Source organism: Tachysurus vachellii, chromosome 17 (genome assembly GCF_030014155.1).
Source record: "Tachysurus vachellii isolate PV-2020 chromosome 17, HZAU_Pvac_v1, whole genome shotgun sequence".
In the NCBI taxonomy this organism is placed as follows: Eukaryota; Metazoa; Chordata; class Actinopteri; order Siluriformes; family Bagridae; genus Tachysurus; species Tachysurus vachellii.
The window spans coordinates 6,892,411-6,912,541 of record NC_083476.1 but is presented as its reverse complement, the minus strand read 5'-3'; the positions used below and the strand labels follow the sequence as shown (position 1 = coordinate 6,912,541).

At 38.2% G+C, this 20,131-nt stretch overlaps 1 protein-coding gene across 3 annotated transcripts; it reads right to left on the bottom strand.

The window, feature by feature from the left end:
- Positions 1–14,645: 14,645 nt before the first annotated feature.
- On the bottom strand, positions 14,646–19,920 carry mzt2b (mitotic spindle organizing protein 2B). 3 transcript variants are annotated; one of them, XM_060891161.1, is made up of 5 exons: positions 19,778–19,920; positions 18,923–19,127; positions 17,766–17,896; positions 15,903–16,046; positions 14,646–15,123 (listed from the first exon to the last, which is right to left on the bottom strand). In XM_060891161.1, exons 2-5 carry the CDS (start codon positions 19,108–19,110, stop codon positions 14,987–14,989), a joined length of 600 nt encoding a protein of 199 aa, XP_060747144.1. In that variant the 5' UTR covers positions 19,111–19,127; positions 19,778–19,920; the 3' UTR covers positions 14,646–14,986. The 3 variants fall into 3 exon arrangements, with proteins under 3 accessions (XP_060747144.1, XP_060747146.1, XP_060747147.1); XM_060891163.1 differs by having other exon boundaries at positions 18,923–19,137; positions 19,778–19,835; XM_060891164.1 differs by lacking the exon at positions 15,903–16,046 and having other exon boundaries at positions 19,778–19,914.
- Positions 19,921–20,131: the final 211 nt, after the last annotated feature.

Genomic DNA, 20,131 nt, shown 5'->3' with positions numbered 1-20,131 from the left:
ATTTGTTCATGTGTTTTCGGATTTGTTAATTTGTTTTCGGATTTGTTAATGTGTTTTTGGATTTGTTCATGTGTTTTCGGATTTGTTAATTTGTTTTTGGATTTGTTCATGTGTTTTCGGATTTGTTACTTTGTTTTCGGATTTGTTCATGTGTTTTCGGATTTGTTAATGTGTTTTCGGATTTGTTAATGTGTTTTGCACTTCTCGGCCACCGTAGGTATTACTTCTATTACTACTGGTATTACTACTACTACTACTGGTATTACTACTATTACTACTGGTATTACTACTGCTGGTGTTACTACTACTGCTGGTATTACTACTATTACTACTGGTATTAATACTATTTCTACTGGTATTATTACTACTGGTTTTACTACTCCTACTACTACTACTATTACTACTACTACTACGACTACTACTACTACTACTATTACAACCACTGTTACTACCACCACCTTTGACTTTATGCATAAACTCATGTCTACACTTCTACATAAAAATCTCTATGGGTATAAGTCGATACATAATAGTCTTACACACACATACACAAACACACACACACACTCTCAGAGGTGCTTCACATGAAAGTCCACTGTATCCTTGTGATAGCATCTTGATCCAGCCATAATTTTGATTCATTTTTCTTTTGTTGAAGGCAAAAAAAAATTATATTAAATTAATAAATAGAACTAGAATTATGAGACAGTTTAGCAGAAAATTTCCGGATGTATGGAAACTTTTGGGACACTCTGTAGAACATAGCTGAATATAGTCTGACTAACTGTGACTCTTAATAATCCAGCCATAGTGTTTAATAAGCCACAGCGTCTGATGGTGCCACGGTCAAGGTCAAAGGTCACCATCGGTGTGTTCAGAATCCGGTGAGGTGTGACCTTGCATTGAGCCTGCTGCTTAATTAGTGGCCTAATTGTCTGAACACGTGCCAACACTGATGATGCCACACTTAGCCGTGAGTTGAAGAAACACTCTAAACACAGGTACTTACTGAAATATGTAAAAGTTAAGTATATTAGATCATGTTATTTTTTTTTATTTTTTTATTTGCTAGGCTTTAGTGGTATATAGTTATAAAATATTTTCACAGTTAAATGAATAATAAAATCAGATCAGAATCTAATTATTTATATAATAATAATAATAATAATAATAATAATAATAATAATAATAATAATAATAATAATAACAATAATAATAATAATCAGGTAATCAATGCCTAAGTACATACTGTAATGTGGTGTATGGTTTAAATGAATTCTTTTAAAGTAAATAAACTTTAAATGAATAAAAATGAATAGAAAAAGAAACTACCTAATACATACTGTCATTCAGGAAAAATGCTCATAAGTACCAAAAAAAAATCTTTACTTCCTGTATTTCACCCAAACCAAATTTATTCAATTAATTTTATTTGTATTGTGATTTTAACAATGGATATTTTCTCAAAGCATCTTTACAGAACATAAGAAATATAATACAAAATGTTTATTAGACAAAGATTAATATTACACAAATGTTCAAGATTAATATTAGACTTACGTTTAAACGTGTTTTTGTTTATTCCCAATGAGTAAGTCTGAGGTGACTGAGGTGACTGTGGGAGAGGAAGAAACCTTGAGAGGAACCAGACTCAAAAGGGAACCTCATCCTCATTTGGGTGACACTGGAGGGTGTGATTATAAATTGTTATAAACACCTGAGAGTGTTATTATGAATAATGTCCTTTCTACAGTCATATACAGTCCAACAATTGCGTATTGATTAGAGGTTGTCCAAATGAAATACATAACTTACACCTACATAGTTCTATTAACTGCATAAATAAATAAGTAAATAAATAAATAATCTGAATAATATGAAGGCATGAGCAATCATTGGATCAATTACATACTTTTAGTCTCTAGGATTCGTGTGACGAGTGAGTGAGAGAGCAAGAGAGAGAGAGAGAGAGAGAGAGAGAGAGAGAGAGAGAGAGAGAGAGAGAGAAAGCAGAATTTAAAAAAAAGAGAGAAATTGAAATTGGGGTTAATCGAATGGAATCATATGAACCTGACACGTGTAGATTTATGCCATGTCATCAACATTGCTCTGGCAGAGAGGAAGCCATATTAGATTACAGGATGCAAGAAATGAGTTCTTCTCACAGCAGACTGAAAGAAATACCATTTCTAAATGGAAGAAAGGATTCTGATGACAATTTTTCCTAAACATTCGTGTTCCATTGCGAGCGTTCTCTAATACGACAAACACAGTGAGGACGAGAGAGAGGACAGCTGAGGAGAGTGAGACAGGATGAGTAAATGAGGAAGGGGAGAACAGAGATGTGGAGGGAGGAGGGGAGAGAAAGAGAGCTAGATTGAGAGCGAGTGTCTGAGCTCACTGTGGAAGCAGTTAATATAGGTTTGGTGATAAGGGCGCGCAGACAAACATTGACAAAATCAGCCATTCTGGTGCGAAGCCTGAGCTGCCAATCAAAGTGAGGGACGAGCTGGCAATCAGCACTTTTGCTCTGATAAGGACGCTGCATCTGGAGAGAGAGAGAGAGAGAGAGAGAGAGAGAGAGAGAGAGAGAGAGAGAGAGAGAGAGAGAGAGAGAGAGAGTGAACGTGAGAGAGAGAGTGAACGTGAGAGTGAAAAGAAGAGAAAAGGGAGGAAAGGATAAAGAAACAGAGAAGGCATCAGATGAATTTAGAAACAGGGGGTGTAGAAGGAGGACAGAAGGGAAGGAGATAATAATGAGAAAGAAAAGGAAAAAGAGATAAAGTAATAGCTGAGAGAAAGAGAAAAACAGAATGATTGTAGAAGTGAAAAGAAATGTAAATGGGTGCATGAAGAGAGAAAGGAAAAGGAGGAAAGAAAGGGAGAGTGAGGGAGAGAGCTGGAGAGAACAGTGCCATATGTTCTCCATTGTGCTCAGTACTTTAGGGTGGAGGGGAAAAAAGATTTTAAATGGAGAAATCTAGCTCTCACCTAGTGAGGAAAGAAAAATGTGATTAGTTGCTAACAGATGTTCCTCGCTGTTGGCCCGAGACACCTGAATACCCTCGTACATCCTTACCTATGAGGGGCTGAGGTGAGTGCGCGTGAAATTCAGCCTCAACAGGGCCATGCATGCTAAAAACACGAGGGTGAGTGTGTGTGTGTGTGTGTGTGTGTGTGTGTGTGTATGTGTGTGTGTGTGTGTGTGTGTGTGTGTGTGTGTTGGGGGGTGGCAGCAGGTGGGTGAGGAAGAAGAGGTGTGAGATCATATTAATGAAAATAACACATCTCTCGGCCTTGAGGCCTGGGGGCATGTAAAGAACGTGGCTTAAGGAGGAGGGAGAGAAAGACAGGGAGTGACATGTGAATAGCAATCTGAGGTGATCTTAATGCTCAGGTTAGGAGCCAAAAAACTGTCTGTGATTAGCATTTCACCATACAAATACAGAAAATACATGCAAATATTTTAGTGAAGGTGTGTGTAGGTCAAACCTGACATCATTTACCAAAAAGTGTTCACAGCATAGCTGATTTATTGTTATGTGGCACACAGAAAACTCAATGAAAGGCAAAGCTGACAAGCCGAAAATGACAAAAGGATGACTAACGGATGAAAGCGTGTAAAGTGTATCGTGTGCTAAATCTTCTAGTAAGCCAACAATCCATTGCAGCCGGTCAGCTCCTGTAGAAACATTCACATCCAGTTTCTCCAGGATTTTACAGTTTTGCAATTGCAGAAATCAATGCAAGATCAATGTGAACTCGCATTCAGCCAAAGAGCTTTTCGATTCATGTGGGCCAAACATATGTACAACTAACACAGAGAGTAATTACATATGTGTCTTCACTAGGTAGGAGCTCATGGTAAAAATCCTATACTTGTTTTATAGGATGCCATTACATTAGTCTTAATTGAATGCTTAGTTTTTTTTCACAATGGAGTTTCACAATATTTTCAGTAAATTTTTGGGAGTAACTGAAATTAATGTGATATAAAGTTATAATTTACTGTGTACTGTGTAGTGTACTTAATTCTGTGCAACATTTCTGGAGAATCTTAATTTCACTGTGTACTGTGCCAGTTATAAGTGGCTTAACTGACAATAAAAGCTTCCTAACTTGGCATGAGTTCAGTGTAATCCATAGATAGTTGAGGATTACAGTACATTTATGAATCTCCTTATGTGGAACTTTCCAAATTTTATTAATTTTTTTGGTATATGAATGGTCTCTGAACTAAACGGATACCGCATTTTAGTCATAAACGCACCTCTGATTAATTTTCACATTCATTTGCATTCGGTTGGATGAACAAGACTTATTGTGTGTTGCTGTACAAGTACTACAACATAGTGGCTGTGTGTTTTTAAGAAAGCACACAGCACTTGGCTCTGTTTCAGCTCTGTTATGAAAAGAAACATCACAACACACCTTTTTGGCCCTGAACAAGAACATGTTCCTTATTCTTCCCTATTCTCAAATGTTTATAAAGCCTTGTGCAGCATAGAAACACTGGCTGAAATGTAAGTAATGACACAACGCAAGACCTTGAGATCTCCTTGGCTTAAAACAGGAAACTCAACTCAGAATTCTATAGATGCTCAAGGTCAGGTTGAATCAAGATTGATGCTCTTGTGATTGTTCAGACAACTTTTCACTTCTCTGTTTCTGAATGTATGGACTGAATGTATAAATGCTGGGTGCATAGCTCTTTCACCAGAGACCAAATTCGTGCCTGTTTTGACGTGTCCATGTACAGAATTTAATTTCTTTGTCATGTCAAAAACTCCACAGTGGTGATTAATGGCTCGTATGAAAGCAGACTCTCTGGGATTTAAAAGAATGTGTACTTTTTACGTATTTCTACATATAAAAACTGGTATAAAACAAATTGGTTATTTAAAATGCATCTATCTTCAAAGTAAATGGTGATATCAAACCCTTTTCTGTGCTCTGTCATGCCCACAGTGCTTCATAAACGTGTAAAATTTGAAGTTGTTATCTTGAACCACTATATTTCTGGGTAAGGTTATCCATACAGAGAGGAAAAAACTCTGAAATGTCTCACACTGAAAGCAGAAGGTGTCCTTACTCGTTTTATATCAGACTTGTGGCGATATACGAATTTATTTGTCTACACTGACTGAAAATGTCTGATAAGTTGATTTCCATTCTGCCGGTGTAATGGAATGCCAGAGTACTGGTAAAAAAAAAAGGTTGTAGACGCATAAAAAAAAAATGTCCAAAAAATCTTTATCAACTAAACTTAAAAGCGTAAAAAAGTGGAGTATTACGGATGTGTTTTTAAAATTGTAGAATAAAATCTGAAAATATCTTGAGCTTGTCTTAACCACAGACTTTAGTTCAGGGATTTAACTAAAAATCCATTAAAAAAATTGACTTCAGGACAATGGAACTTGCAAAGGAATGCAAAGATGTTTACTTTAATCCAGGTTTACTGACTCATTCCTGCAGCACTCTATGGGTTGGGTGACTAGACAGAAGCCCTTTCACAGGAAGTAAACCGCAAACATCTAAGCCCACCTAAATTACTTCTAACCTAATGAGTCAAAATGTGTTATGGTCTGATGAAGCCGAGGTAAATCAGGTGGCTGCTGTAGATACAGAACTAATCAATATCTACAAGCTCTAGCTGCTCTCCTGAACCTACTCCTGTTCTGCGTCTGTAAGAACAGATGCTTATGCTGTTTGATATCAATAGCAGTTGACACTCATTCATTCATTCATTCGTTTTCTACCGCTTATCCAAACTACCAAACTACCTCGGGTCATGGGGAGCCTGTGCGTCAGGCGTCATTGGGCATCAAGGCAGGATACACCCTGGATGGAGTGCCAACCCATCGCAGGGCACACACACACTCCTATTTTCCTATTTTCCCGGGGGAGGAAACCGGAGTACCCAGAGGAAACCCCGAGGCACGTGGAGAACTCCACACACACAAGGCGGAGGCGGGAATCGAACCCCCAACCCTGGAGGTGTGAGGCAAACGTGCTAACCACTAAGCCACCGTGCCCCCCCAGTTGATACGCTAGCTAATCAAACTACTTTAAATCTCTAGCCACTAGAGATAGTAATGTTCGAGCTGGAACAATATATGTTATGTGAGGAATTTTTTTTTGACATAATTACAGCTCTTTCAAACAACACAACTATGAATAATAATAATAATCTGATGCCCTTTAGTGTGAATAATCTGATAAATGATTAAACAAACAAAGACCAATAACTAACAAGGCTGCCAGGAAAATCATCTAAAATCCTCTAAAATAGAAACAAAACCGTCAAACAAACAAATATGTTCTGCACAGTGGGGTATGTGTTTTTCCCACCCCTTGTCAACAACACTCTCACATACACAAACACACACCAGCATGCCAAAGGCAAGGGGTTGGGGGTGGCGGCAAAGGTACTAACAAACTCAGCAACCAGCCACAGGAGATGACAAGGAGGAGGAAGTGGAGGGAAAATGGTGCCCCCTAATGTCTGAGATAAGAAGATTGCTTTGCATTTTTTTTTTTAGGTCGGGGGTTGAGGGGTCCAGCTCCAGATACACATCAGCATCAGGTCGATTGTGTGTGTGTGTGTGTGTGAGGTCATAAGAGGGTGAATGAGAGCATGTATTCTTAAGTTCCAGGAAAAAATGTGTATATTTTATATGTATATATACAGAAAATTCATCATTCTGAGGATTTTGTCATCATACACCTGTGAGCATTATATACATGAATAAAACAGTCATACAGATATTGTATGATGTTAAATATCAGATAACAGATAGCCAAGTGAACCCCACACAGCAAAACACACACAAACACACATGCACAAGCCATGAGATTCATGAATCATAATTTTAGAATAAAGAAAAATACCAAATAAAGAGGTATATGGAGAGCTATATGGATAATGCATGCATGCGAGCAGCAATGTTTAATCTATCTAGCAGATTGAACCCATAGCACTGCTCCCCACCCCCACCCCCACATACACACACTTACTTCACACATACCTACACACACCTACACACATCTACACACACACACACACACACACACACACACACACACACACACACACACAATGAAGACAGGTCTGTGTGTGTATAAATGCATGCATGTGTGTGTGTGTGTGTGTGCTGGGTTTTGGGTCATTAGGTTCACTGGAGCACAGCAATATGGTGCCATCAATCCTGGCAGCTTGGCGCCGCCATCGATACGGAGGGAGAAAGAGAAGAAATCCAACCACATAAACACGACAAACGGCCACCATAAAAAACACACACCCCCTTTCTCTCTCTCTCTCTCTCTCTCTGCTTTCAAATATAACCATCCAAAACAATCTCATTCTCTACAGTCTTTTCCTTTTTCACTCTCTCCCCTAACATCTCTACACCTTCTCTCTTTTTGTTTTTATTTTCTTTGCCTTCCCCCTTCTCTCATTCCATCTCTCTTTCCTTTAATCCACTGTGGCCGTTCGTTTGCATCACTTTTCAGTCCCAATATCTCATTTCATTTCTTTTAGATATTCTTATCTCCATTCCAAGTATTGTTCAAATTTTCTCTTTAAGGACTCTGTACCTCAGTATCTGCATCTCCTCTGGGTTTACTATCACCATCCACCACTCATTTTCTCCTTTGTTTTCTCATTATTCCTTCTCTAACCCTAATTTCATGTTTCTCAGTACACTAATAAACCCACCTACAAAGTGGAAACACCTTTAAAGTACAAGCACCTTGTCTGATCTGCTACACCAACCAGATAAACACACACATACACACCTACATTCGAACCCCTTAATAATTAGTTAAGTGTTACTGAGTGGTTCCCTTCTAACTTGAACCTCGCCTGTGTGCCTCATTCAGCGTGACCCATTTGCTAAAACACATACATTATCTAACTCTAAAAACAATAAAATCCAATAATTTGGCACTTATGGGACTCCACCGCTGTCCTTGTACCCAATGGCAACAGTGCCATCTGGTGCTTGGTACTGGGGTTGGTATTCAGGTGAAGAGAACAGATCTCTGGCTTCAGGAACAAGACATCCTGAGGGCTTCTGTTACCTTTTGGGGAAAAAATAGAAGTATCAGCATTTTCATTCATTCATTCATCTTCTACCGCTTATCCGAACTACCTCAGGTCACGGGGAGCCTGTGCCTATCTCAGGCGTCATCGGGCATCGGGGCAGGATACACCCTGGACGGAGTGCCAACCCATTGCAGGGCACACACACTCATTCACTCACACAATCACACACTAGGGACAATTTTCCAGAGATGCCAATCAACCTACCATGCATGTCTTTGGACCAGGGGAGGAAACTGGAGTACCCGGAGGAAACCCCCGAGGCACGGGGAGAACATGCAAACTCCACACACACAAGGTGGAGGCTGGAATCGAACCCCGATCCTGGAGGTGTGAGGCGAACGTGCTAACCACTAAGCCACCGTGCCCCCAGTATCAGCATTTTGTCCAAGAAAAAATAAATAAATCAAACTTTGTCTTTGAAAAGAGTTGGTAGGGTGTGCAGACCATTAAATCAAAAAGCAGTCAGGCTGCTCATGTACTTTTTCAGTCTTTTGTCATTTTCAGACTGGACTACTGCAGCTCTCTGCTGGCAGGTCTACCTATGCACGCTCCTATGATTCGTCCTCTGCAAATGATCCAAAATGCCGCTGCTCGACATGTTTTTAACCTGCCAATGTTCTCATGTCCTACCCTCCACTGGCTTCTGGTAGCTGCACACATCAGATTCAAATACTGATGCTTGCCTACAAAGCCAAAAATCTACCAGCTCCATCTTATCTCAAAGCTCTTAACACTCCTCACACTGCAACTCCCTCACTCAGATCTACCAGCACTGCTTGACTGGTCCCACCATCTCCAAGGGTAAGAGGTAGGCATACAGCAAGACTCTTTTCTGTTCTGGCACCAAGGTGGTGGAAAGAACTTCCTCTAGATGTCCGAACAGCTGAGTCACTGGTTATCTTCAAACGACGAGTGAAGACCTCCCTCTTCCTGAAACACTTTATGTGTAAATAAAAAAAATGAAATAAAAAAACCCTTCACATAGGTTTAGGATGATGATATCCTGAATCTGTAACTTAGTGAACCACTGTTAATGTATTCATCAATAGACACTTCAAAGCACTTTATTTTTGGCATCTACCAAAAGCTGTAAACGTAAATGATGTAAGTATAGACAACTACAGACTGTCATTTAGCATTTGCTTGAAAAATAAACCTAAGAAATCTGGTTTGTTATAAATACTGTTGTGTAAAATGTCAACCTCTAAAGCATGAGGATTTTGTTTAAACATAACTGCAAAAAAAATCTTTTACATAAAATTGCTTGCTTGCAAACACATGGTTACAAATCCAGAATTCAGAGAATGGGAACAAAATCTAAAAGCTGAAAACAGAAACAGATGCTTTTCATTGAATAATCAAAAATGCAAACAAAATAACGGTAAATTCTTCCAGAGTTGAGAGCTTGATATTCAAAAGTGCTCCATTGGATAATTATGTGATTTTTTTTTCCTGAAGCCTGAATGTAAACATTTTCCCAAGAACCTTAAAATCCTGTCTCTTTTTACATACCTGCTTACAGGAAGATGCAGCAATAGAATAAGACTTTGCATGCAATAAATCATACAGCAAAGTAGAAAAGTGTTGGGAAAATGTTAAAAATAAATACACATTTGTGGTTTTAATGCCATGCCTGGGTTTATTTTTAAACCTCGGTTTCCTATTAGCACTGTAGGTGAAGAATGATATTAACCTTTCTTTAATGTCATTCTAACTTCAGTTTTAACCAAAGAGGTCACTGGCGCAGGAATATAAATAGTGTTTCTGTTCAGAACAAACCAAAATTCAAAATAAAGCTAGTATAAATCTAGTATCTAGTGAATCGCGACAACAGTTCCTTTTTTAATGATTAGCTATTAGCTATTCAGAAATTATTGCTATAAATAATACAGTTGTGGTTATGATGTTCCATTTTAAGAGTTATAACTAGTGTCACATGTCTTGATACAAGGGGGATATAAACAATATAAACAAATATTTCTATATTGATTCTGTTTGGGGGGCACGGTGGCTTAGTGGTTAGCATGTTCGCCTCACACCTCCAGGGTCGGGGTTCGATTCCCGCCTCCACCTTGTGTGTGTGGAGTTTGCATGTTCTCCCTGTGCCTTGGGGGTTTCCTCCGGGTACTCCGGTTTCCTTCCCTGGTCCAAAGACATGCACGGTAGGTTGATTGGCATCTCTGGAAAATTGTCCCTAGTGTGTGAATGAGAGTGTGTGTGTGTGTGCCCTGCGATGGGTTGGCACTCTGTCCAGGGTGTATCCTGTCTTGATGCCCAATGACGAGAGATAGGCACAGGCTCCCCGTGACCCGAGGTAGTTCGGATAAGCGGCAGAAAATGAATGAATGAATGAATGATTCTGTTTGTCATTGAACAACTCACATTATCAGAGCAGACAGGGCAAGTAAAAGGAAAAATTTGTTCAAAAAATTTTTAATTCTCTACTAACATGTAGCTAGACTCTAGTCTGCTAAGCTGCCTTCATTTATTTGAAAAAAATATCATGCAATTGGAAAAGAGACAACAAGAATCTTAGAGTAACTGAATTATGCCTAGTATTTCGTTTCCTAAATTTTATCAGATTTTTTAAAATGATGTCTTCAGACTGTATTTTTAATCCCAGTATTTCTTTAAGGGCATTTTCACACTTCAGTCATTTGTCATTTGAGCATTCAATGAAGTCTCAGGATAGTATAACCTGTATATGTGAACACTCCAAATGATCTCATATGTCTCTAAAAAGACCCACAAATAAACCATACCTACCCAAGGTGTATTGAGTATGGTTTGTAAAGTTGCAGTCTGCTTTGCATTTCTTTATTCAAGAAGAACCTGGAGGCTTGCTGTACGTAGCTGCCATCTTCTGTCACTGGTAAAAACAAAGCTTTGGCCTGGTTGTTTGGTAGTGTGATCTCAGGAAGACTCCATCGATCTTTGGAGAGAGGATTGCATTATCCTTAACATGTACAAATATCAGTTTTTTTTTTTTATTAAGATATAAAAATGGGAATCAAAGATCTCTATCCTTGAATATCAATGTTATGCAAAAGAAGTTATGCAATGCATGTGCATGTACAGAGCGACCAATAAAAATGACAAAGATAGCAAACAGATAGCTAGAGTCTGATTTCTTAAGGAGTTTATTGCTTAGTACATTTAAACATTTAGCTGAGCCTGATGTGTATGTATCCTTCATTTCTGACTTAGAGACTCCAGTCCATCAGAAACACACCAAACTCCGGTGCTCTCCAGGGCTGTATGTTCAGTCCACTGCTGTTTACACTGCTGACTCATGACTGTGCAGCTTCACTCTCATCAATTATTCTAGTGATTCTCAGCAGTTACAAGTCTCATCAGCAGCAATGATGAGTCAGAAGCTCAAAGAAAGACAGCTGGATAGCAATCTAACAATCTATCTCTCGTATTGATAAAATCAAAAGGATGATTGCTGACTTTAGGAGGATCCCTTTAGGTGAATCACTTACCACTGCACATCATCAGAGCATCACAAGGACCATCTCCTGCTTGCAAAACATCACTTGCTTAGTATACTTGCCTCAGGAGTTAGGGGTTCGCATCCCACCTCCATCCTGTGTGTGTTCATCCCATGCTTTGGGGGATTCTTCAAGATATGCTGGTTTACTTCCTCAGTCCATACATATGTTATTGGCTGACAGGCATCTGTAAATTGATCATAGTGTGTGTGAATACATGTGATTGCCCCCTGCAGTGGTTTTGCGCTCTGTTCAGGGCCCTGCCCTGTGGCATGAGTCCCCTGGGATAACCTTCAAGTGACCCTGTGAAGGATAAATGATGGAGGTGTGCAAGCTATGTAAAGGAAAGACAATAAAACTCCACTTAACTTGATCAATCAGGTCACGCAAGAGCTGAACAAATTCTTGGTTCTGGTTCTATTCTTACAAGTTTAATGACAAAACTTATCAAGAAACTCAAATTACTCTTTGGTCACATGGAAAAAAAAACATTTCACTGACCTTTAACCATTTGCACACATTGCACCCTCATAGACACAAACACAGACAGAAAATATGGTCAGGAATGTAAAAAAAAAAAAAGCCTTGTGCTAATCTCAGAGAGAAGTCGACACTCTTTATGAAGGTCAAGGAGAATTTCATATCGACCAGAAAACACTATATAGCGCGTGATGCTATATACAAGTCTGCTATGACACAAAAAAGTCTGAAAAGTTTGAATTGTAGTCTGACATGCAAGTTTGAACTGAACTCAATTAAAGTGAAATGCTTAGAAAAGAGTAAACTTTTCATTCTATAAAACCAAGAAAAACACTGGATATATTGCTGCAATAATATACATTCAGATGCCACTGTGAAGGTCCAGGTGCACAAATTTCCCAAGTAGGAAAGGTCCGGATAGATGTTTTCTTCTATCGATGCTGATTGACAGCAGATTGACAAACATACTTGTCCACACTATGATTTGGTATAAATGTTTTATAGGTTTTATAATAAGGACTATTATTAAATGAGACCATTCAGACGCATGTTAATGAATTACAAACAACTTCTTTATTAAACGGTCAGAATTTGCATAGTACAGGCTGTACTTGTCAGTAGGCTATTACTATTTTGGATCAAAGTAAGAGTCCATCCATCCATCTAGCCAGCCAGCCAGCCAGCCATCCATCCATATATACATTCATCAATCCCTTTATCTGAGTATCAACCCATCCAACCGAGTATCCATCCATCCGAGTATCCATCAAACCAACTAAGTACCTATACATCCAAGCATCAACCCCCCCATCCAATAGAGTATCCATCCATCTATTCATCTAATTGAGTTTCCATACATTCATCAACCCAACAGTATATACATACATTCCTCAATCCCCCCATCTGAGTATCAACCCATCCAACCAAGTATCCATGCATCCATCCAACCATCCAACCATCCATCTGAGTTTCCATACATTCATTAATCCCCCATCCATCCATCCATCCATCCAAGTATCCATCAAACCAACTGAGTATCCATACATTCACCGATCCCCCATCCGAGTATCAATCCATCCAACTGAGTACCCATCCATCTATCTATCCATCCACCATTGTTCATTAATTCTCCATCTAATTATCCATCCATCCATCCATCCATCCATCCGAGTATCCATCAAACCAACTGAGTATCCATACATTCATCATTCCCCCATCCAAGTATCAACCCGCATCTTCATCCATCTTTATCCATCAAAGTATCTATCCATCCATCCATCCATCCATCCATCCAAATATCCAACGCAACCTGGAGACCATCCAAAGGCACAGGTCAGGGAACACCATGGATGAGGTGCCAACCCCATTGACACACTTCAGAAAATTTAAAGATGGCAATAAATGCATGGTCTTTGGTTTGGGAAGAAAACTGGACTACCCAGATGAAACCCCAGTTGCACACAGAGAACATACACACAGACAAAACCCCCAAACATGGAGGTGTGAGACAAACATCCTAACCACTGAGCCTTACATACTTACATGCTAGGCTCAATTTAGAATTATTTGCAGAACAATCCTTTAAAAAACTATTTATTTAACACCAATGTTTTTTTTTCTTTTACCTTCAATTAACTTATTCATTCCTTCTACATTAGCATAAAAAATGCTTTTAGTTTATCAAGATAAAGTGTGTCGGTTATTGTTTATGGTATGGTAGAGTTACCACCTCATAGCTCCAGGGTTCTGGCTCCTGATTTTGGGCTCAGGTTGCCCTTGAGTGTTTTCACCAGGTTTATGCAATACATGAATCAGCTCAATTGGTGTGAATGTGTAAATATGTTGTCCAGTGATGGAATGGAGTTCTTCCACTTCGAATCCAGTATTTGGAGCTTTCAGTTCCAAAGAACCCCGGACAAGGATAAATCAGTTACTAAAAATGAATAAATAAATGAAATTAATATGATATTAAAGCCAACACGGCTGTTTAGCTGTTTCAGGCTACTATAACTGCGCTTTATCGTGTGTGAAAAATATTTCAGTCATCCATTACAGATCATGAGAAATGTCTGTTTTATTTGCAATATTTCATGAGTTACATTTATAGAAAATGGCATCAACCAACGTTTCTGAAGATCACGGGAAGAACTTTTCTCCTTATTTATGTTCAGTGAGATGGTCATACTGACTTACAAGGTTAGTTTGCAAACACACTGTTGAAAGCAAATTATTATTTGAGAAATAATTTATTAGATGCTAGTTTAGTACATTTTCTGCTCTTGCTCAGAAAAAAAACCTTGTGTTTGAGATATATATATATATCTCAATATCAAGCACAAAATAGAACCACAGTGTTAAAGCAGCCTGAAAATAAGTACATTTACATATTTAAAAAACCCTAGATACAGTTAAAACATTTGATTATTTCTATAACCCATTAAAGGGATGTACAACATGTCCAACTCTTGATTCTTTTTCCAAGGTCTCTTGATTCTTTACAAGATGGTCATTATTTTCTTAAGAAAACTTTATGTCTTGCAAAAAAAAGTGGAAAAAGCTCAAAGTGGAAGTTGATAATTTTTTTATTTCAACTTGACATTTCAGTCATCTTCTGAATAATAAAAATAAATCAGATCCTTTTAGCAAATCCAAACAGCTTATCATTATAAGCCCATCATTATCACTGAACTGACATGCACATAAAACAAACAAATAAATAAACATAAAACCATGTAGAACACTGAGTAAAAACAAACCCAGTGATCCAGAGAGAGACAGAATCCAGACCATGTGATTTATTAACCAGAAAGTAAAGTGTGAATCTGGATCAGATTTTTGGCACCACAGTGCAGGTCTGGAACTCCACACTGATCTGAAATCAGTTTTTATGGAAGTAGTCAATGTGCTAGTTGGAGGTGAGCTGGGATGAAGAGCTGCTGCTGCCTGAGCTCTTGGCACTCTTTTGCCCCCTGGTGGCACTTGCCTGCCTTGGCACTCGCTGCTCTCGCTTTTCTGCATGACCTGTGCCTGATTTACTGCGTACTGACCACACAACACACACACACACACACACACACACACACACACACACACAGAGAGAGAGAGAGAGAGAGAGAGAGAGAGAGAGAGAGAGAGAGAGAGAGAGACAGAGAGAGAGATTAAAAGGTTCTTCTTCATAATATATGACTTATGGAGTGATGGAGCATTTTTCATAAACATCTTGATGGTCAAATTTCATTAAAGAAGAAATAAACCAGCACAGAAAACACTGATGCAAGAAGACATTGTATAGCACTTAAGCACTGACGCACTCACCGATGCAGGAAAAGCAAGCAACATGGACACAAAGCTGTGTTAAATACTCCAGTGCTGTAATCATTAAAAGCTATTAAAAGCTACACGTTTTCATTATTTATATATCTGTTCTAACATCAACATGCTTACATGCAGTCATTATACAGGGTTGGTGTTGCTGATGCCTAAAAACAGCAGACCTGAACAGAACACACTTGAACAAACACGCTCAACTAATAAAGAACCAACATGGAGTACACACACACACACTTCCAGAAAATGCATGAAACGAGGAGGGTAGATGTTCTGAAATCATGCACCGTGAGCTGAGAGGAATGTGATGAATGAAAGAGTAAAAACAAAGAGAGTGAAGCATAAAGTGTAAGGAAGAAAAAGGCTCATGCAAAGTCAAGGGCAACCAAGTATGTGAGAGGAGACAAAGAGTGAGAACGGTGTAAGAGAACCAGAGTATACAAAAAACACTATGAAGTGAAGAGGGTGCAGAAATGAGAAAAGGGGAGGAAAACCTTGAGACAGAGGAGAGCTCTGTTCCCCAGAGCTGTAGACCACAATCTTAGCCCCGGCCCTTTGAGGGTGGGCCACAGGGGCAGTGGGCGGAGCCTGAGGGGTTGCTTTTTTAACACTCTTGTCTGGGACCTTAGGGTCCTCTTCTTTATGGCGTTAAACACACACACATAAGGCAAGAGGACAGAGGAGTATGTATTAGCATAAAGAAGAGGAAACTGCAGATTGTTAACAAAAAAATAACTAACGATTTATGACCTAACGAGGTCGTCTGCATTATATGAAAAAGAGGTCTGGCCTTAAATCTCATAATCTCAATCAAGATTAATCCGGTTCTCTATGTTAAAGTTTAGACATCCCTTGGCTACATTGTAAACATCAGAAATTAATAGAATCACACATAATACGTGTGTAAAATAATACATTTGTGTACCACATTACACTATTAAAGAACAAATCAGTGTTCCTGAACGAATGAGGTGAGTGAACAATGATCGGCTGGTGTCTGCATCAATGGGATTTCAGTTCATTACCTTTTCAACAAGAAGAGAAATAAGGTAGAACAAGGCATTTGAAAAGTGTGTAGCAAAAAGATAAGGCTAATGTGAGGTCAATGTGTTGTTCAAAGGATAATCTGCAAACACAAATAAAAAAAAAACTTCATACGTGTGTTATTTGTGTATTTATTTCTTTCATATCCTTTTTTGTGACCTCTCTCTAGCCTAGAGAGTGTCCAAAATGTCTGTCTTGTAAAAAAATAAATAAATTCACCGGACCTTCTCTTTATACACTGGACATGTTCATTTGTTAACACAATACCAAACGTGTCTCTTGAATACTTGGTGGTTTAAAAGACGGTAGTTTACTTGGTAGTTTACGTAAATGAAACAATAACTTGCTCATAATATCTATTTAAACAAAATGAAAAAAAAAGGCACACTGTCTCCATCTACTGGTAACTGACCAAATCAGCAAATAAATCTTTTAGGTGAAAGGAATGAAAAGAATCGAATCACTGGGCTGAACCGAAACTACCAGCACTAGTGCAAACCTTCACACTCCATTCAAACTGATAATGTGACAAGAGATTTTGCACCAGAACGTCTATTTATCCTACGTCCTATTTGACTTGACTGAGAAACAGAAGGTGGAAAGAAAAGAAAAGCTAAAAAGAGGAAACAAACACAGACAGAATGTTCAGCAGGAGCAGCAAGCTTACACCAAGTACCAATGCTAAATAAGGGTTTGTCTTTGTTCCTCTGTTTCTGATTATAGTTTTCTGATATATTTTGATACTTTCATTGATTTATTGTGTTTATTGTACACCTCTGCCTTGTCTTTATTCCTTTAATTTGAACCTAACGTAGGTTCAAAGTATTATTATTATTACTAATAATAATGTTAGCAATTTATTTTTTCCAGTGAAAATGCATCAGAACTTGTCTCAAAATGATGCACTTTACACAGAGGTGCCCCAAACCAAAAGTGTGAGTTTAACGTAAGATTCTGAACCCACCTTGTTAATGGGGACAAGTTTTAGGGAAAGCACTTTTGTCATTTAAAAAAAAAATGTGTAAAGTAAAACACGTCTTTATGAACACCCTGGAAAATATTAATGCTCGTATTTATTATTTAATCTAATTATTTAAACAGTTAGTGCTTTTTCTAACCTACAAAAGATTCTGTGTAACTTATTAACGTATTATTTACTATATTAAGTATAACACTCTGCATGTGAAATGCACTATACAAATAGAATTTTAATTTCGTTCTGTTCGAGATCTTGAGCAATGGTGGGCTCAGATGTCAGAGATCTGCTCAGTTCAGTAGCATTATGAGTGCACTCCCCGAGGCACCGGACTGACCTCTGATCTCACTGACTGTTGATGTGTCAGGCGCAATGGTGTCTGAAATCTTTTGACCTGCACACATTGCCTTTAGAGTCTGGAACACAGCCAAAGGTGCCACGTTCATCTTCAGGAGGTCCACGATGTTCCTACAAAACCAAGAAGTAACTTGAGTGTGTTTCAGAAGTATTAGGTTTCTAACACTGTTGTACGGAATTGCAATATGACAGTGTTTGAGTATCATACTTTGTTTCTCTATATTAGTTGAAATGTCTTTATATTTGTCTTTCTGGGCAAAAAAAAAAAAAAAACTTGACCAAACCTGGCTTTAGTGACAGTTAAAATCTGACAAAAAAAAAAAAATAAATAAATAATATATATATATATATATATATGCTTTATACATTAGTGTGGGCTTGATAAAGTCCAGCAAATTTCAATAAATTCAGTCAAAATGTTTTTTTTAAACGGTGTATTGTCAGAATTTCTAGAACATTCTGTATTTTCATAAAAGAGGGAGTGTTGTGTTTCTTTGTATCCATATTTGTACCATTAACTAAAAAACATTAAGTTAAAAAAGCATCTAGTTTATTTTTGTGGATGTTAAGCATCAGAAGAATGGAGCGATTAGTCTCTGGTTATAACCGCACGTCTAATCAAAGTAACAGCTGCAAATTTTATATTAATGTGTTACTAATATACTAACAAATAATTCACACCATGAGTCACCCTGGAATTAAACTTAGTGTATTAATAAATAGCTATTAAACAAAGAATAACACAGATTTTTTTTTTTAATTAAAGTCTTTTATTTAAAAAAAAAAGACTAAAAAATATCTTCAAAAGAGAGGACGAGAGAACAAGAGAGATTTTTGTATAAAAGATCTTGCCTCAAATAATAAAAACTCACTGAACATTGTTCCTCACCTTGTTCATACAAGTACATAAATACAGAAAACAAATTTATGCTTCTTGCTTCAATAAGCCTGTTAGACACAATATGGTGCACTTGTATAGGGAAACTGGGCCACTTTTTTTTATATGTATAAAAAGTCATGTACTGTATAAAGTTTAACAGCAATGATTTAATATCCAGTGTAGAAGAGACAGATCGGTAGCAGGTACATTTACATGGACATTCTACCGAGCTCTAATGTCTAGATATTCTGACTCACTTGAAAACCTCTTGGTCCATGACTATACCAGCAGCTTGTGTTAGTTCAAACAGCTCGGTTTCTTCAGCGTTGAGGACCTTTTTCTTTTTCACACTGTATTTTTGTGCATTGCCGCTGACTGTGACACCGAGAGATGGAGAGTCTGGAGCTGTGGGCATCGTGTCAGGCTGAGTGGACTGGGAGGTCATGAGCAATCAGGCAGCACCTAGAGAAAACTACAGTAATTCAAATACAATAGTTGTGTGCGTGTGTGTACAGTAGCTCTGTGCGTGTGTGTGTACAATAGATGTGTGTGTGTGTACAGTAGCTCTGTGCGTGTGTGTGTACAATAGATGTGTGTGTGTGTGTACAGTAGCTCTGTGCGTGTGTACAATAGCTCCGTGTGTGTGTTTGTGTGTGTGTGTGTGTGTGCGTGTACAATAGATGTGTGCGTGTGTGTGTACAGTAGCTCTGTGCGTGTGTGTTCAATAGCTCTGTGTGTGAGTGCGCACGTGCGTGTGTGTAGTGTACAGTAGCTCAGTGTGTGTGTGTGCGCGCGCAATAGCTGTGTGTGTGTGTCAGTGTCAAAATAAAATAAAAATAAAAAATCAAAATCCCATTTTATTTGTCACATACACATACATACGGAGACGACATGCAGTGAAATGCTTTTTGCATCTATACTGTTCTATTATTTACTTTGTTTATTCAATGTTTATTTACATTCCAGCTGTTAGCCGTTAGCCTGTAGCAGTTTATTCTGCTTCAATTCTGTTAAACACATAAATAAATGTTTTTCCTCACATTCTCTTACATTATACACAATAAACTACAACTAGTAGTTACACAGTTTCACTAAAGATGCGTGATACTTACAAGAGAAAGACCGCTTCCGTCAACTCAACCTTCTTCTTCGGTAGAAAAAAGAATTCAGGTGTAAAGACTTTAGCGCCACCTCGCGGTCCCTAATAAGGAATGAACCCAAGACAAGTGATTGGTTCAGTGATTACAGTGAAGCCTGTGCACTCGGCTCAACTCGTCATTAAGAACCGACTCTTTCAGGTCCCAAACGACTCATATTAATATTTCTTTTGTCTTCATTCAACAAAATGTGAGAAATGCTTCCAAACATCACTTCAGCATGTTTTACTTCACTCTGCTACAGGGTAAAAAATGTATTAAACCAAAATACTACTATTACTACTAATAATAATAATTAAATAATAAAAA